The following is a 19,146-nucleotide window of genomic DNA, read 5'->3' as shown; positions in this document are numbered from 1 at the left end:
TAGGTAGTTCTCTGTAAAGACGAGGAATTCTGTAGATGCTGGAAATTCAAGGAACACACATCAAAGTTGCTGGTGAACGCAGCAGGCCAGGCAGCATCTCTAGGAAGAGGTACAGTTGATGTTTCAGCCCAAAACGTCGACTGTACCTCTTCCTAGAGATGCTGTCTGACCTGCTGCGTTCACCAGCAACTTTGATGTGTGTTGCAGGTAGTTCTCTGGCTTGTTCCAGCTACCATTTTTAAACAATGGAACAACATTAACCGCCTTCCAGTCTTCAAGAACTTCACCTGTGGGTAACAATCAAGCAAGTGCCTCTGCAAGGGTCTCTGCAATTTCCTTTCTAGGCTCCCACAATGTCCAATAATGTACTAGATCAGGCCCTGGGGATTTATATAAGATCATAAGACCATAAGATATAGGAGCAGAATTAGGCTACTTGCTCCATCAAGTCAGTTCTACCATTTCATCATGACTGATCCATTTTTCCTCTCAGCCCCATATCCCTTCATACCTTGAGCAATCAAGAATCTATCTACCCTTCTGAATAAATATACATAAAGACTTGGCCTCCGCAGCTGCCTGTGGCAAAGAATTCCACAGATTCACCACTCTCTGGCTAAAGAAATTCCTCCTCATCTCCGTTCTAAAAGGATACCCTCTATTCTGAGTCTGTGTCCTCTGGTCTTAGACTCTTCCACCATGAGAAACATCCTCTCCACCTTCATTCTGTCAAGACCTTTCAGCATTCCATAGGTTTCAATGAGGTCACCCCTCATTCTTCTGAATTTCAATCAATACAGGCCCAGAGCCATCAAACACTCTTCATATGACAAGCTGTTCAATCCTGGAATCATTTTCATAAACCTCCTTTGAACCCTCTCCAGTTTCTGCCCTCCAAATCTGCTCATAATACTCCAAGTGAGGCCTCACCAATGCTTTATAAAGCCTCAACATGCTAGTCCTCTTGAAATGAATGCTAACATCGCATTTGCCTTCCTCACTATTGATCAACCTGTAAATTAACCTTTAGGGAATCCTGCACAAGGACTCCCAAGTCCCCAGATTTTTGGATGTTCCCTCCATTTACAAAATAGTCTACCCTTCTATTTCTTCTACCCAAGTGCATAACCATATGCTTCCAGACAGTGTATTCCATCTGCCACTTCTTTGCCAAAGCTCCTAATCTGTCAAAGTCCTTCTGTAGTTTCCCTGCTTCCTCAAAACTACCTGTCCCTCCACCTCTCTTTCTATGACCCACAAACTCTGCAACAAAGCCATCAATTCCATCATCCAAATGATTAACCTATCCATTGTAAGTCTGCAAAGACATACACCCTGGCAATATAATTGTCACCCAAAACATCTCCAACTGTCTCCCTCATCTCTTGAGTAAGCAAGATTTTCTCTAGTAAATACTGAGGAGAAATGCTGTATGCATTAAAATTGCCACCCATCTCCTGCAGCTTGAGACACTGACAGCCCTGCTGATCTCTAAGGATACCTGCTCTCTCCCTAGCCACTGTTATACTCTTTATCCTCTTGGGATTTTCATCACTTTACCTACCGGATTGATCTGATGCCCTCCCTTTGCCCACCTGATTTCCCTCTTAAGTGTATTCTTAGTCTCTTGTAGTCGTGGTTGTCCAAGGAGTAGAGTAGGGGCTGAGAACACCACCTTGTAAGGCGCCAGTCATGGTGCAGCTGTTCCTGCCTATCCTTACTAATTGCTCAGAAAGTCAAGGATCCAGTTGCAGAGGGAGGTGCTGAGAGGCTGAGAATAATGGCGGAATAGTCACTGATAGCTGTGCAGAGGTGAACACTGAGACAGCACTGGCACGGGGTGGGGGGGTGAGGGACTACAGACCAAGTACTGAGAGAACAGCCCATTGGTCAGCCTGGACATGACAGGTCGAATGATCTGTTTTCGTGTTGTATTTCTCTGTGAGCTGTCTTCATTTTTTAAAAAGGAGGGAGAGAGAAACCGGGGAATTATAGACCGGTTAGCCTAACGTCGGTGGTGGGGAAACTGCTGGAGTCAGTTATCAAGGATGTGATAACAGCACATTTGGAAAGCGGTGAGATCATCGGACAAAGTCAGCATGGATTTGTGAAAGGAAAATCATGTCTGACAAATCTCATAGAATTTTTTGAGGATGTAACTAGTAGAGTGGATAGGGGAGAACCAGTGGATGTGGTATATTTAGATTTTCAAAAGGCTTTTGACAAGGTCCCTCACAGGAGATTAGTGTGCAAACTTAAAGCACACGGTATTGGGGGTAAGGTATTGGTGTGGGTGGAGAATTAGTTAGCAGACAGGAAGCAAAGAGTGGGAATAAACGGGACCTTTTCAGAATGGCAGGCAGTGACTAGTGGGGTACCGCGAGGCTCAGTGCTGGGACCCCAGTTGTTTACAATATATATTAATGACTTGGATGAGGGAATTAAATGCAGCATCTACAAGTTTGCGGATGACACGAAGCTGGGCGGCAGTGTTAGCTGTGAGGAGGATGCTAAGGGGATGCAGGGTGACTTGGATAGGTTGGGTGAGTGGGCAAATTCATGGTAGATGCAATTTAATGTGGATAAATGTGACGTTATCCACTTTGGTGGCAAAAATAGGAAAACAGATTATTATCTGAATGGTGGCCGATTAGGAAAAGGGGAGGTGCAACGAGACCTGGGTGTCATTATACACCAGTCATTGAAAGTGGGCATGCAGGTACAGCAGGTGGTGAAAAAGGCGAATGGTATGCTGGCATTTATAGCGAGAGGATTCGAGTACAGGGGCAGGGAGGTACTACTGCAGTTGTACAAGGCCTTGGTGAGACCATACCTGGAGTATTGTGTGCAGTTTTGGTCCCCTAATCTGAGGAAAGATATCCTTGCCATAGAGGGAGTACAAAGAAGGTTCACCAGATTGATTCCTGGGATGGCAGGACTTTCATATGAAGAAAGACTGGATGAACTAGGCTTGTACTCGTTGGAATTTAGAAGATTGAAACGTATAAAATCCAAAAGGGATTGGACAGGCTAGATGCAGGAAGATTGTTCCCGATGTTGGGGAAGTCCAGAACGAGGGGTCACAGTTTGAGGATAAGGGGGAAGCCTTTTAGGACTGAGATTAGGAAAAACTTCTTCACACAGAGAGGGGTGAATCTGTGGAATTCTCTGCCACAGGAAACAGTTGAGGCCAGTTCATTGGCTATATTTAAGAGGGAGTTAGATATGGCCCTTGTGGCTACGGGGATCAGGGGGTATGGAGGGAAGGCTGGTGCAGGGTTCTGAGTTGGATGATCAGCCATGATCATAATAAATGGCGGTGCAGGCTCGAAGGGCCGAATGGCCTACTCCTGCACCTATTTTCTATGTTTCTATGTTTCTATATTACCAAACCGAGCCGCAGAGATCGGAGGTACCCAAAGTTTGTCCTTCAGCCTGCCTCTTCAGATCGGACTTCCCCTCACAGAGCTGTGGAGGCCGCAGTATGATCAGGAATGCCTGTGACAGGCCCAGTGAGCTGATAGAGAGAGAGAACAGTGATGAGATCTGTACACAGAACCTTTGACAGGGAATGGAACTGTCGGTGTAAAGAGCAGATAAAGGAAACTTACTCACCACAGCATGAGCCTTCAAAGGTCAGGCACTAAAAGATCTTTCACGCTGTTGTTTAAAACTTATCAGCTTCCATTACCTAAATATAAATACTAGACATTCTGTTACTTGTAACAGGTTCTTTCCCCACCCTCACACACAGATTTCTTCTGTACTACCTCAGAACCACGAGTCATTTTCTGGGACATCTGACCCAGGCAAGTTCGTTCAGCTGTCACTTGTTGGGGTCACATGAACAGTTTTCTCATTCTTCATACTTGAGAAAGAATTTAGCTTCCATTCCATGCACCCTGTGGTTGAATGGTTCCCCTGACCCATTGAGAATGTGGATTACTGCACCCTTAAATCCGTGTCATGCACCCCGCTGCCCAGTACCCAGTATCCATTGCAAGAATACCCAGTGCTCAATGCTGGCTACCTGGAGCAGACACTACACCTATCATATTCTACTAAAGATGCGAACTCCGTTTACCTGTTCTCAGCTTCACTGACGTGGTTTAACTTGTTTTTAACTTATTCAGAGATTTGAGGAAAGAATCATGGTTTTATTTCTGGATGATCTTATTATACTTTCCACTGATGAGCAGAAAACTGCTGTTCAGTATGAGGTAAGTGTGTGCTTTTTATCACCTCTGAGGTGAACCTCTACGCCACCTTAAACTGTGAAGCAGGTCTCCTGCACATACAGCCACCCTGGTGCTGAAGCAGACTTTACTGTTGCCAAAGCCTATATGTCAATTAAAAACCTTAACAAAAAACAGCAATTCCCTTTCCCTTTTTCCTAGACTGTTGATATTTCCAGTCCCAGATTCCGAGAAGACAAGGATTTCCTCATCTCAAGCCAATCCAGCGAAGGATGTCAAAGTCCTCTCCCTGTTGCCATGACTTCCCAAGCACAGCCACCTGAATGTGACACCCTCCCACCTCACACCCTCCCTTCTGTCCAGCCTCCACTCCTGCAACTCCAATGTGCCAGCCCTCTGTGGTAGAAAAGCCTCTGCCCAACACCCAGTGACTCCTAGTTGAAACATCTGCATGGAGCTGGCCTTAGTAAAACCGCACAGCTGGAAACAGCTGGGAGGAAGTCAGTGCCTGTGGGACTGTCGACCAACACAAAGGTGAAGATGTAATGTGAGCCATTAGACCAACTTAAGAACATAAGAACTAGGAGCAGGAGTTGACCATCTGGCTCATCAAACCAGCTCTGCTATTCAATAAGATCACGATGTGGCCATGGACTCAGCCCGATCTTCCTGCCTTAACCCCATCACCCTTAATCGCCTCTAATGCAAAGATATATCTCACTGTGTCAGACAGATATTTAATGAGATAGCCTCTACTGCTTTCCTCTACAATGCAAATTGCAAAACACTGCAAACGATTCCCTAATTTAGTTCAACAACCATGGACTCGCTTTCATGAACTTCCGTCCTGAATGTTATTTGCTTACTTTTATTGTATGTACGATTTTTCTTTTTTCTGCATGTTGGGTGTTTGATAGTCTTCTTTTCTTTGAATGGGTTACATTGGGTTTCTTGGTTTTGCAGCTGCTACAAGGAGGCGTACCTCCTTCGTGTACGTACTTTGATAATAAATTTACAAACGTACTTTGAACAATGCAAGTTAGCAGCAAGAACTTGTTTCAAGACTCCTTGTGATGGAGATACAGTGTTGAGTATTTTTAAGTGCAACTTTTTTTATTGAACATAATCAATTGCACTGTGCTTGGGACTCAGAGTGTTAAAGTCAGCATAGTCGGTTATTATAGAAGAGTACAGTGAGAGAGCCACAAAGGTTTAACAGATGTTCTGTCCCATACAGGGCAGACTTCCTACACAAAGCATCAGAGCTTTGGAAAGATCAGCACGAATTGGACACCTGGAATTTGAAATTAGAGGTAACTCATATCCCCAAGTCATGGTCCTGATGTATACCCTCAACTGATGGAAAATCCTTTGGCCTCAGCAAGGCAAACTGATGTAACACTGTGAACACCATTGTAACCGGCAGCACGTAAGGTGACAGGGAAAAGAACTGGACTGTTGGAGGAACCGAGCAGGACAGGCAGTATCTGGGGGCAGAAAAGATGGTCCAAGTTTGGGATTGAATGTCTCCTCTTTTGGAGACACAGGAAACTACAGATGCTGCAAACTGGTGCAACACACCAACTGCTGGACAAGCTCAGCGAATCAGGCAGCATGTGTGGAAGGAGATGGACAGACATTGTTTTGGGTGAGGGTCCTTCTGAAAGAGTCTTCACTGAAGAAATCCTCCAGCAGTATTTTCCCCCTCCCTTTTTGCAGGGTAACAAAGGCTAACAGTCTGCAGTCCAGTCATGTTCTGGCTGACAATGTCGTATTGTTGGTTGACCATAAGACCACAAGATATAGGAGCAGAATTAGGCCATTTGGCCCCATTTCATCATGGCTGATCCAATTTTCCTCTCAGCCCCAACAAGAACAGTTGAGACATGTTCTGTTCTCCTTGGGTTCTGGCTCCACTTCTCGAGATCCCCTAAACCCACAGAACAACCTTTCCCTGGTATATGGATAAACTTACTTAAGCACATCTCCTTGATTGGGGCATTGTCCACCAACAGCAGCTCATCAAAGCCCTCGGTCCTGGGCCAGTTGTCCTCAGGTGTAGCCCATCAAAGATCCTTCCCCTCCCAGGAATAGGGTCTTTGGAGCTTCTGTTGGAGTTTCTGTAGCTCTGGGATTTTACGGGATGGCTTCCTAGTCCCATGCCCAACCTTCCTCCTTTCACAGCCCGGTTTTGCACCATCCATGATAGAGTTTTACTGGAATAATTGTGGTTCTTTGTCCCTGCAGGAGAAATGATGGAACCCGTGCAAGTCTCCTGTGCCAGGCCCAGTGAATATAAAAAGTGGTTTTTCCACCTACAGAAGGTACAGTCCGAGAATCAACTGGTGGGAATTGGAACTTGAAACATGTTCTGAGGTTAAAATTTAAACTATACAGAGTATTAACATTAGGGTTCAGTCAGCACATTGTCCTCTCCTAACTTCAAGCTTTCTATACGACACAACTTGTTACTTGTGAATCAGAATCAGGTTTATCAACACTGACATCCAGTATGTGCCATCAAATGAGTTGTTTTGTGGCAACAGTACCACATAGAGACGTTATGTTACTGTCAATCACAAAGTTACTGAGGCAGACGGGAGATCAGATCATCAGGATGGGGTACAGTATTGTGATGGGAGGGGTGGGGATCAGGTGATTGAATCAAGTGATGGGGATGAAATGCTCGATACTTAGGGGTGGGGGAGTTGCTTTCAGAATGAGCTCGAGGAACTAAAGGCAGGAGGTGACTGGGGGAATGCAGGGTGATTGGAAGGGGGTAAGGTGAAATTGAGCCCAATTATCCATTCCTTCCCATGGTTAATTAAATATTGAAGTGATTAGTCCTCAACTGATGTACACAAACAAACCATGTCAGGCTCGACAGTCACAGGGAAGTGAGAGAGCTTTGTTGTGTTTCCTCTTCAGCCCGACCACAGCACCAGCACGCTGCCCTTTAACCGACAACCCCCACCCCGACTGCCGAAAAAGAGGAGCAGCTGCCACTACTAGAGCTTCGTTTCACTGAGCCACGACGCGAGAAACAACGGCTTCGTCCAGATGCACAGAGATGGCTGTTGGATCTGAACCCTGGGTTACTAAGTTGCCAGGTCACCTTTTATTGTTGACCACAGTGTCACATAACATGACCAGAGATGTGGTATCAGGGAGTATACCATCAATTACCTCAGACACAGATTCCAGCAGCCCACAGACACTGATCCCAGCAGCATGCACTGATCCCAGCAGCACACACTGATCCCAGCATCCCAGACACAGATCCCAGCAGCACGCACTGATCCCAGCATCCCACAGACACAGATCCCAGCACACACTGATCCCAGCATCCCACAGGCACAGATCCCAGCAGCACACACTGATCCCGGCATCCCACAGACACAGATCCCAGCAGCACGCACTGATCCCAGCATCCCACAGACACAGATCCCAGCAGACGCACTGATCCCAGCATCCCACAGACACAGATCCCAGCACACACTGATCCCAGCATCCCACAGGCACAGATCCCAGCAGCACACACTGATCCCGGCATCCCACAGACACAGATCCCAGCAGCACGCACTGATCCCAGCATCCCACAGACACAGATCCCAGCAGACGCACTGATCCCAGCATCCCACAGACACAGATCCCAGCAGCACGCACTGATCCCATCAGCCCATTGACACAGACTCCAGCAGCAAGCACCGATCCCATCAGCCCATGGACACAGGTCCCAGCAGTATACACTGATCCCATCAGCCCATGAACACAGATCCCAGCAGCACACACTGATCCCAGTAGCCCATGAACGCAGATCCCAGCAGCACACACTGATCCCAGCAGCCCATGAACACAGATCCCAGCAGCACACACTGATCCAGTAGTGGACAGACACTGACCCCACAGAAGTTGAGGTGTGACAAATGGAAAACTGTTGCAGGTGATTTTGGGTTCAGTACACCTGCCCAACAATCATCTCAGTCACACCCAGTTCACATGAAGTGCGCTTTTTCTTAAATGAACAGCTATTTGTTAATGAATCTTCAACCTTCTGTTTCTAAAGGTCCTAGTGTCGAAACTCGTTCATTTTCAAAACAGGAAGCGTATCATTTCCTGCCAGTCAAAGTTGTTTGTGCAGGATTGTTCTAGCTCTGTACCAACAGCTTTGCAGATTATTGTGTAAAAGATTCTTACCCTCATGAGGAAAGCGTAACTGTGAACTAACCTCTCCACTTTACAATTCGCTAGGCACTAGTACTGACTCGCAACGGGTGTCTGTACTGTAGTACTGACTCGCAACGGGTGTCTGTACTGTAGTACTGACTCGCAACGGGTGTCTGTACTGTAGTACTGACTCGCAACGGGTGTCTGTACTGTAGTACTGACTCGCAACGGGTGTCTGTACTGCAGATTTGGACAATAAGTTTGAAAACGTTTTGTGCTATGATTCTGGTCATGAGTACAGAAGCCAGCAGCTTCCCCGAGGGTGAATGGCCTCTGGATTGAGGAAGAGATACCCGTGGAGTGATGAGGGTTTGTCTCACAGGTTGAATGGGGAGGGAAGAATAATAAAAAGTTCTGAAAGAAGTTATTTTGTAGTCGCTGAAGCAATACTTGTGGAGAGCATCAAGGAGTAAGGCTCATTCGTGGAGACCACACAGTCTCGATGGGCCAAATGATCAAATGATTGCCAGTGCTTCAGGCTTCTTGGTGTTGGCTGAATGAAAACTCTTCCAAGCTCATCATATCGCATTTAGAGACAAGATAGGTGTTGTATGCTGAGCTTTGCACAAGTCTACAGATCCTCCTTCACCCCATCATGGCACCAGCTGCAGAGTGGGGATGACCATCAAACCTCACCTATTTCACCCTTTCCCCTGATGGACCATCCTTTCCCCTGATGGCCCATCCTTTCCCCTGATGGTCTATACTTTCCCCTGATGGTCTACACTTTCCCCTGATGGACCATCCTTTCCCCTGATGGTCTATACTTTCCCCTGATGGTCTACACTTTCCCCTGATGGCCCATCCTTTCCCCTGATGGTCTACACTTTCCCCTGATGGACCATCCTTTCCCCTGATGACCCGTCCTTTCCCCCGACAGTCCATAATATTGTGCAGTCTTTATTTTCCTTCTGCCTTCTGAAGTGAATTCACTCCTGTGCTCCCACTCTGGTCATTATCACCTTTGTGTTTGTAGGGACTTTCTGTGAGTAACCTGGCTTCGTCCTTTGTCAAGTGACCACAGTGACAGAGTACTTCTTTGGATGTAAAATGTATTGGAGGTGAATTAATGCAGTATTTGCACCCTCCTACCTGTATCTTCAGTCCCAGTGAGACAATGAGTAGATCCCACCGACTGGGTGTGAGATATAGCTGCCTCACACCCTGCCTGTCACTGGACGTCATTCTGGGCTCTGGTTAAGTCAGAAATATTCCTGTGGTCGATGGAAATATTAAATCAGGGGTTTGAGACTGCTCGTAGCAAGGGAGAGGGTTACAGGCAGCATTGGCAGTGTGATGTGTGGGCAGACACAGCAAAAACAGGATCAGAGAGAATATGCATGCTGATTCACACCCATCAATGGCACAGAGCACATGGAGTGGGGTTTAATATGTGATCTGGTCACCTCCTACCACTTCCTTCAATTTCCCTCCATGGCCAACACAGGTGATGATGTCATTAGTGTAGACGGAGTGTGTTACTCGCATGGACTGAAACAGCCTGCGGAAATCATACACTGAAGCCAGCTTCACAAGACAGAACCTACCTGTGACCAACAACTGCTCATCTCTTCAGTTGTCCAAACACCTCCTGTGGTGAAGTCACTGTTCATGCAAGGGTTCTCTTAAATAAAGACATTTCAATTTGAAGTAATTCTCTATGCACTACTTATTTCATTCAAACTGTTGTCTTCTCATTTCCCACTGACTGGCTGAAGAAATAAACTGCTCAGGTGCAATACCCTTTGCCCCAGACCTCACCCCCAACCCCACAGTGTCACTCACTAACCCACTGACCCCCTCACCCTCACACTCAAACCTCACCTGCTGATTCCAGACCCTCACACGCTGACCCATAACCCTGGACTCAAAGCCTTACCCGCTGACCGCTGGGCCTTCATTTTCTGACCTCAGAGTAGATGGGACGGGAGGAGATGGGTCTGTAGTGGGGGTGGAATTAGGGTGTGATGGGAACAGGGGACAGGACTGGTGTCAAAGGCAACAGTTTCTCAGCAGATACCACCCATCCTTTCTCCCTGCTCCTGTGATAGAGATAGATCAGCCGGCTGTGTGGTGTCACAACAACCTCATATTCAAGATTAGCACGATCAAAGAACTAATGGCAGACTACAGGAAGGGTAAGTCAAAGAACACATCAGTCGTCATTGACTGATAAGCAGGTTCAAGATCCTGGGTGTCAACATCTCTGAGGATCTAACCTGGGCCCAACATATTGATGCAATTACAAAGAAGGCACATCAGCAGCTACATTTCATTAGGAGTTTGAGGAGAACTGGTGTGTCACCAAAGACTCCATCAAATTTCTACAGACGTACCATGGAGAGCTTTCTGACTGGTTGCATCACCGTCTGGTGTGGAGGCTCCAATGCACAGGATCGCAAGAGGCTGGGGAGGGCTGTAGATCCTGCCAGCTCCATCACGAGGATGTCTTCAAGAGGCAGCACCTCAGAAAGACCCTCACCATTTGTGACGTGCCTTCTTCTCACTGCTACCACAAAGGAGAAAGCACCACAGGAAGACACACACTCAACATTTTACAACAGCTATGCCTTTAGATTTTTGAATGGACATTGAACCTATGAACACTATTGAGGCTATTGATTTAATTATTTGTTTTTCTAACTTATAACAACTTTTATGTCTGGCACTGTAATGCTGTTGCAAAACAATCAATTTTACCAGAGGTGTCATTGATAATAAATCTGATTCTAATCCTGATGTCATTTTGTCCTTTTCCACCAAACAGCTCCTCAACCCAGGATCATTCAGTAAATCTCCACCCTCGCCCTGCCTTTTGACTGGGACCTGCTCAGTGGACGATTCTGCACCCCCAGCCCCTCACAGCACCACTCTATGGTGACTGCGGGGCGCTGGATCATTCCTGAGTTTGACGGGATTTTACCCCTCAAGACGCTTCAACTCCCTCTAATTACAAGAAATATTAATTCCGATATCTTCTGCTAAGTAGTGGTTTGCAGAAATGGTTTAGTGGTTGATGGTTGTCACAGAAGCTCAAGAAAATGGAAACTTCCAGCAAATGCATCAGGATGTGTAAATATTGCTGAAGAAACGTTATCTGCGGGATACAGTCTTCCCCTTCTGAGTTGGCGTTTCCACTTGGTGATTTGTATTCATTTGCAGAAAATGACATCAGGATGGTTCTGTGAATTAACATCCCCATTAGACGTGTAAACTAGTTATGCTAGTGTTATATCCCAATGGTGCTCCCATGGATTGGGAATGAAACCCCGTACCTGAAACCTGCCGTTCCATTCTCTGAATCACTAGCTTAGGGTACATCATCACCTTCAGTTTTAAAGGGAGTGTGCACTGATTTATTTGCAAGTCTGCAACTTCCGGCAGTGTAATTTTAATGAACTTTTGAGAATGAGTAATTGAAGTCAAAGTGAGAATCAGAATCAGGGTTAATATCACAGACATATGTTGTGAAATCTGTTGTCTTTGTGACAGCAGAACAAGGCAACACATAATATCAAGAGAAAAAAATCTATGAATTACAGTAAGAATATATATATTAAATAAGTAGTGCCAAAATATATATATTTTCAGAAAGTAGTGAGGTAGTGGTTCTTGGGTTCATTGTCCATTCAGAAATCAGATGGCAGAGGGGAAGAAGCTGTTCCTGAATCGCTGAGTGTGTGCCTTCAGGCTTTTGTACCTCCTACCTGATGGTAACAGTGAAAACAGGGAATGACCTGTGTGATGGGGGTCCTGGATGTTGGATACAGCCTTTATGAGTCATCGCTCCTTGAAGATGTCATGGATACTATGGAAGCAAGTGCTCATGACAGTGCTGACTGAGTTTACAACTCTCTGCAGCTTATTTTGATCCTGTGCAGTAGCACACCAAACCCGCCCCCCCCCCCATACAAGACGGTGATGCAACCAGTTAGACTGGTCTCCACAGTACATCTGTAGAAACTTGCAAGAGTCTTTGGTGACGTACCAGGTCTCCTCAAGCTCCTAATGAAATATAGCCACTGTCGTGCCTTCTTTGTAGCTGCATTGATATGTTAGGCCGAGGATAGGGAAATGTTGACACCTAGGAACGTGATATTACTGATTCTTTCCACTTCTGCTCTACTCTCTCTACATATGTGCATGGGTGCGATGAAAATCCTGCAGCATCACACACACTTATCATCAAATGATCAGAATTCACAAGAAACACAAATGAAACTGATTATATACACTTTAGAACACAAAAAACAAAACCCATTTTAATGCAAAGTGTTCAAAGCAGTCATAGTGTTATTTAACTGTAGCGATTAGGGTTTTGCTGGATGGTTGAAGGGAAGTAGCTGTTCCTGAACCTAGTGATGAAGGACTCCATCGGGAAACGTGGAAATGTTTATCCAGAAAACAAAGCTGGGAGAGGGTAGGGGAACTGCTTGAGGTTATTGCTGAGAGTTCATATCAAAGTGAGCACAGAGTACTCCCCTATATACCTGATGCGTCTGGCAGGTGGTGGAAAAGGCTCAGCCCCTCATTTGGGGCATTGTGTCAATGCTGAGCAGGGAGCCAGCATCTCTCAGCACTGCTGCTCCGTGCACTGATTTCATTCTGCACTTGGCTTTGTGTTGATCATTCATTCTGAGCACTCGCCCTAGATTCATGACCAGAAAGCCTCATCCAGACTAGTTCCATTGATCAGTATTTTGCCCGTAACCTTTCCAATCCTCCACCAGCTTCAAGAACAGTTACTATCCCTTAATCATCAGGCTCTTGATCAAAAAGGGTTAACTACACTCATTCTACTTCTGGTGTTCCCACAACCGATGGTCTCACTTTAAGGACTATTTATCTTGTTATTTCATGCTCATCATTTATTGATACTTATTTATATTTACATTTGCACCGTTTGTTGTCCGTTGATCCTGCTTACAGCTTTTTTCTATAGATTTGCTAAGTATGTCGCTGGCAGTGCATTCCACACACCCACCACTCTGTGTGAAAAACTTACCCCTGACATCCCCTCGGTACCTACTTCCAAACACCTTAAAACTGTGCCCCCTCATGTTAGCCATTTCAGCCGTGGGAAAAACCTCTGACTATCCACACGATCAATGCCTCTCATCATCTTATACACCTCTATCAGGTCACCTCTCATCCTTCGCCACTCCAAAGAGAAAAGGCTGAGTTCACTCAACCTATTCTCATAAGGCATGCTCCCCAATCCAGGCAACATCCTTGTAAATCTCCTCTGCACCCTTTCTATGGTTTCCACATCTTTCCTGTCGTGAGGTGACCAGAATTGAGCACAGTACTCCAAGTGGGGCCTGACCAGGATTCTATATAGCTGTAACATTACCTCTCGGCTCTTAAACTCAATCCCACGGTTGATGAAGGCCAATGCACTGTATGCCTTCTTAACCACAGAGTCAACCTGCACAGCAGCTTTCAGTGTCCTATGGACTTGGACCCCAAGATCCTTCTGATCCTCCACGTCACACTTGATTGTTCCTATTCTCCTATGTCTTATCCTCTTGCTCTTCACATATTTGTAGAATGCCTTGGGGTTTTCCTTAATCCTGCTCGCCAAGGCCTTCTCACAGCTCCTTCTTGCTCTCCTAATTTCATTCTTAAACTCCTTCCTGCTAGCCTTTTAATCTTCTAGATCTCTATCATTATCTAGTTTTTCGAAAGCTTTTCTTTTCTTCTTAACTAGAGTTTCCACATGCTGCGTACACCATCGTTCTTTAACCTTACCATCTTTACCATGTCTCAATGGAACATAACTATGCAGAACTCCATGCAAATGTCCCTTGAACATCTGCCACATTTCTGCCATGCGTATCCCTGAGAACATCTACTCCAAATTTATATTCCCTTGTTCCTGCCTAATAGCATCATATTTCCACTACCCCAATTAAATGTTTTCCCAAATTTTCTGTTCCTATCCCTCTCCAGCACTATGGTAAAGGAGATAGACTTGTTGTCACTACTTCCAAAATGTTCTTTCACTGAGAGATCTGATGCCTGATCAAGTTCATTTCCCAATACCAGATCAAGTACAGCCTCTCCTCTAGTTGGCTGATCTACATATTGCATCAGGAAACCTTCCTGAACACACCTAACAAACTCCATTCCATCTAAACCCCTTGCTCTAAGGGGATGCCAGTCAATATTAGGAAAGTTAAAATCACCCATCACAACAACCCTTTTATTATTGTAATGTTTCAGAATATGCCTCCCTATTTGCTCCTCAATGTCTCTATTACTATTGGGGGGGGCAGTCTATAAAAAACACCCAGAAGAATTATTTCCCCCTTCCTATTTCTGACTTCCACCCACACTGACTCAGTGGACAATCCCTCCATGACTTCCTCCTTTTCTGCAGCCATGATACTATCTCTGATTAGCAATGCCACACCCCACCTCCTTTGCCTGCTTCCTTATCCTTTTTGAAGCATCTAAAGCCCAGCACACTCAGCAGACATCCTGCCCCTGAGTCATCCAAGTCTCTGTAATGGACATAACATCATATTTCCACGTGTTGATCTACACTCTAAGTTCATCCGCCTTGTTTATGATACTCCTTGCATTAAAATAGACACAGTTCAAACCATCCAGCTGAGTTTGCTCCGTGAATTTCCATATTCTACCAGAGGAGCATTCCACTGCCATACCTGCCATCCTGCCTACATTGTACTATGGGCAACCAAGACCAAAATCTTCTAACCTGTTTCTTTGGCCTCAGCTTCTTCTTGTCGATGTATGAAAGCTAATGTGCCAAAAGCTTTATTTATGACCCTTTCTACCTATAATATTTTATCAGAATCAGAATCAGAATCTGGTTTATTATCTTCGGCATGTGTTGTGAAATTTGTTAACTTAGCAGCAGCAGTTCAATGCAATACATAATATAGAAGAAAGAGAAAAATAATAAAATTATAATCATAAATAAGTAAATCAATTACAGTATACATATATTGAATAGGTTAAAAATTGTGCAAATAACAGAAATAATATATATTTAAAAAGTGAGGTAGTGTTCAGGGGTTCAATGTCCATTTCGGAATCGGATGGCAGAGGGGAAGAAGCTGTTCCTGAATCGCTGAGTGTGTGCCTTCAGACTTCTGTATCTCCTACCTGATGGTGACAGTGAGAAAAGGGCATGTCCTGGGTGCTGGAGGTCCTTAATAATGGACTCTGCCTTTCTGAGACACCGCTCCCTAAAGATGTCCTGGGTACTTTGTAGGCTAATACCCAAGATGGAGCTGACTAGATTTACAGCCCTCTGCAGCTTCTTTCGATCCTGTGCAGTAGCCCCCCCCCCATACCAGACAGTGATGCAGCCTGATATTTATATATTTTATATTTTAGAATTTTGAATCCATGGTGTTAAAAAACAAAGAGGCACTGCAGTAGCATGGTGGCTCTGCCCCACCAGTGGTCAGATTTCAATTGACACAAATCATATATTTCACTCTATGTTTCAATGTATATGTGACAAACCAAGGAAATGTTTAATCTTTAAAAGAAAGTTTGGTTAGAGCTGGTTTAATCTTCAATGCCTGCTTCATCATAAAGTGTCCAATTATTCTGACTGACTCTGCACACTCTTTGACTTTATGGACAGTCAGGACACGTGGTCCTTGTGGGCGAGATTAATTGAAAACAAAGTGAATCCACCCACCACCTACAGAAAGTTCAGTGATCACTTGGACTTCCCCACCTCCTTACCAGACAGTAAATTATCCTTCAAACGCCCTGACCTTTTCTACAGGAAACTGCTTCATATGAAATGTATTTTACAAATCTGTCCCTAAAAAGTCAGATACTGCCTCACAACTCAACCACAACAGTTCTGTGCCTTCACGTCACAGTGCTCGTGCCGTTACACTTTGGTCTGCGTACCACACCACCATTAAACAAAGCCTCCTGTGACTCTCCCAGCTACTAGTTCCTCAGTTAGTAAGTGAGAGTGGGCAGACTTTACTTGCAGTGGTCTTGATGTGACGGCTCTGGGTTGTTGGCAAAGTGAAGGCTTTATAATTACGGGGGTCACTTTCACTCTTTGTTGTTGCTGGATCAGGGTTGGGGCGGGGGGGAATGGGGTCTGCAGATCTAGCCCTGACTCCAGCCATGACTCCTTCATACCTGAGTGAAGGGATTGGCCTGTTGACATTCTGGTGGGGAACCACACAAACTGGCGCGATGACCATCCACCCAGTCTGCTTACCATCTAACATTTACCTCACCTGTCCAAAGAACAGGGACTACAGCTCTTGGACTACCACTCACTGGCCTTTGAAAAGAGTCATAATTCCCAGACCTTGCCTGGCACTGAGGAATCCTCCCTGAAGTCTGTGAACTCCACCAACTACATAGGAGGCCCTGGCAATCTCTCAGTTGGACAGACATGGTCTTGCTGTGTAAGGGAGGATAAACATGCAATCGTTCAAATCTAACAAAGGCTCATCGGCTTAATTCCTGGGATGGAAAGTTTGTTGTATAAGCAAACCAGCGCTGTGGAGTTTAGAAGAATGAGGGGGCTATCTCACTGAAATGTATGATGCCAGCAACTTAACAGTGCAGATTCACCCTCAGTGTCTTCTTACCAGCTTTTCTTTCTTTCTTTTCAAATCTTTTTATTGTTATACTATACAGGAAAAATAACGAGTACATTGAAGTAACAATACTTACAATGTCTCAAAAAAGCTTTTCAAATTGAATTTGGCACTGAGCCAGAGGGAGATACTGGACCAGAGAATCAAAGCTCATTCAATGAGTATCTTATAGGAGGAAAGGTGGAAAGGTTTAGAGACAAAATTCTGGAATGTAAGGCCAAGGCAGGAGGTCAGTGATAGAGCATTTTAGTTAGAGGATGTGGTGACCCTAGGGGCTGTAGGATTGAGGAAGGTGATCGGGGAATCTATGTGTATAGACAATCAATGGAGACTGGAGCCCTGTCTGGAGGTTGGAGGACTGTTCATATGTGTGTATTTGTGTGCGTGTAAGTATGAGTGTGAGTGTGTGAGTGTGTGTGTGTGTGTGTGTGTGTGTGTGAGTGTGTCAGTGTGAGCATGTGTGTGAGTGTGTGAGTGAGTAAGTGTGTGTGTGTGTGTGAGAGAGAGAGAGAGAAAGAGTGGGAAGGGAGAAAAGGGGCTTGTTTTGCTGTTGTTGTATTGTTGCTTGTTGTGTTCTGTGTTGTTCCGCCAAGCATTGTGGGTGTGCTATGTTGGCACCAGAAAATGTAGCTACACTTGCAGGCTGCCCCCAGAACAGCCTTAGGTTCTGCTAGTTGTTAACGCAAACGACACATTTCACTGTATGTTTCGAGTGTGTATGTATATGTGGAGAGAGGAAGGGTCAAATTACGGGAAGGAGAATTTGATATTCATGCCATCAGGTTAGAAACTATCCAGGTAGAGTATGAGGTATTGCTCCTTCAACCTGAGAGTGGCCTCGTCATGGCAAAAGAGGAGACCATGGACCGACATTTCAGAATGGGAATGGGGATTGGAATTATAATGGACAGCCACCGAGAAATCCTGCTTTGCAAAATGACACCAGCCTCTGCTCCTGATCTCTGCTCATCCTCCTACACACTCTTCCTAAGAAAGCTGGAGCAATACAATGTGAATTACATAGGACCATAAGTTTAATGAGTCATATCAGCAAGATACTTCTAAGAATTTTGATGACAAGAACTAAAAGTAAGATACAAGCTGAAATAGGCAAAGAACAAATTTATGCATACCTTGACACTGTTTTATCACCCCTTGTTCAATCCCTTCCGACCTATGTTCGTGACACTTCTCACGCTCTTAAACTTTTCGATGATTTTAAGTTCCCTGGCCCCCACCGCTTTATTTTCACCATGGATGTCCAGTCCTTATATACTTCCATCCCCCATCAGGAAGGTCTCAAAGCTCTACGCTTCTTTTTGCATTCCAGACCTAATCAGTTCCCCTCTACCACCACTCTGCTCCGTCTAGCGGAATTAGTCCTTACTCTTAATAATTTCTCCTTTGGCTCCTCCCACTTCCTCCAAACTAAAGGTGTAGCTATGGGCACCCGTATGGGTCCTAGCTATGCCTGCCTTTTTGTTGGGTTTGTGGAACAATCTATTTTCCGTGCCTATTCTGGTATCTGTCCCCCACTTTTCCTTCGCTACATCGATGACTGCATTGGTGCTGCTTCCTGCACGCATGCAGAACTCGTTGACTTTATTAACTTTGCCTCCAACTTTCACCCTGCCCTCAAGTTTACCTGGTCCATTTCCGACACCTCCCTCCCCTTTCTAGATCTTTCTGTCTCTGTCTCTGGAGACAGCTTATCCACTGATGTCTACTATAAGCCTACTGACTCTCACAGCTATCTGGACTATTCCTCTTCTCACCCTGTCTCTTGCAAAAACGCCATCCCCTTCTCGCAATTCCTCCGTCTCCGCCGCATCTGCTCTCAGGATGAGGCTTTTCATTCTAGGACGAGGGAGATGTCTTCCTTTTTTAAAGAAAGGGGCTTCCCTTCCTCCACTATCAACTCTGCTCTTAAACGTATCTCCCCCATTTCACGTACATCTGCTCTCACTCCATCCTCCCACCACCCCACTAGGAATAGGGTTCCCCTGGTCCTCACCTACCACCCCACCAGCCTCCGGGTCCAACATATTATTCTCCGTAACTTCCGCCACCTCCAACGAGATCCCACCACTAAGCACATCTTTCCCTGC

General features: G+C 45.4%; 1 protein-coding gene across 1 annotated transcript in view; it reads left to right on the top strand.

Moving 5' to 3' along the window:
- Positions 1–10,802, top strand: part of LOC134337996 (probable pleckstrin homology domain-containing family N member 1) — a 47,534-nt gene extending 36,732 nt beyond the window's left edge. The window contains exons 9-12 of the mRNA XM_063033475.1: positions 4,134–4,220; positions 5,434–5,509; positions 6,444–6,520; positions 7,125–10,802. Of these exons, the coding sequence (XP_062889545.1) occupies positions 4,134–4,220; positions 5,434–5,509; positions 6,444–6,520; positions 7,125–7,208 (324 nt within the window). The 3' untranslated portion in view covers positions 7,209–10,802. The remainder of the gene's footprint in view (positions 1–4,133; positions 4,221–5,433; positions 5,510–6,443; positions 6,521–7,124) is intronic.
- Positions 10,803–19,146: the final 8,344 nt, after the last annotated feature.

Source organism: Mobula hypostoma, chromosome 25 (assembly GCF_963921235.1).
Source record: "Mobula hypostoma chromosome 25, sMobHyp1.1, whole genome shotgun sequence".
Lineage (NCBI taxonomy): Eukaryota > Metazoa > Chordata > Chondrichthyes > Myliobatiformes > Myliobatidae > Mobula > Mobula hypostoma.
This window is presented reverse-complemented; position numbering and strand designations above follow the sequence as displayed.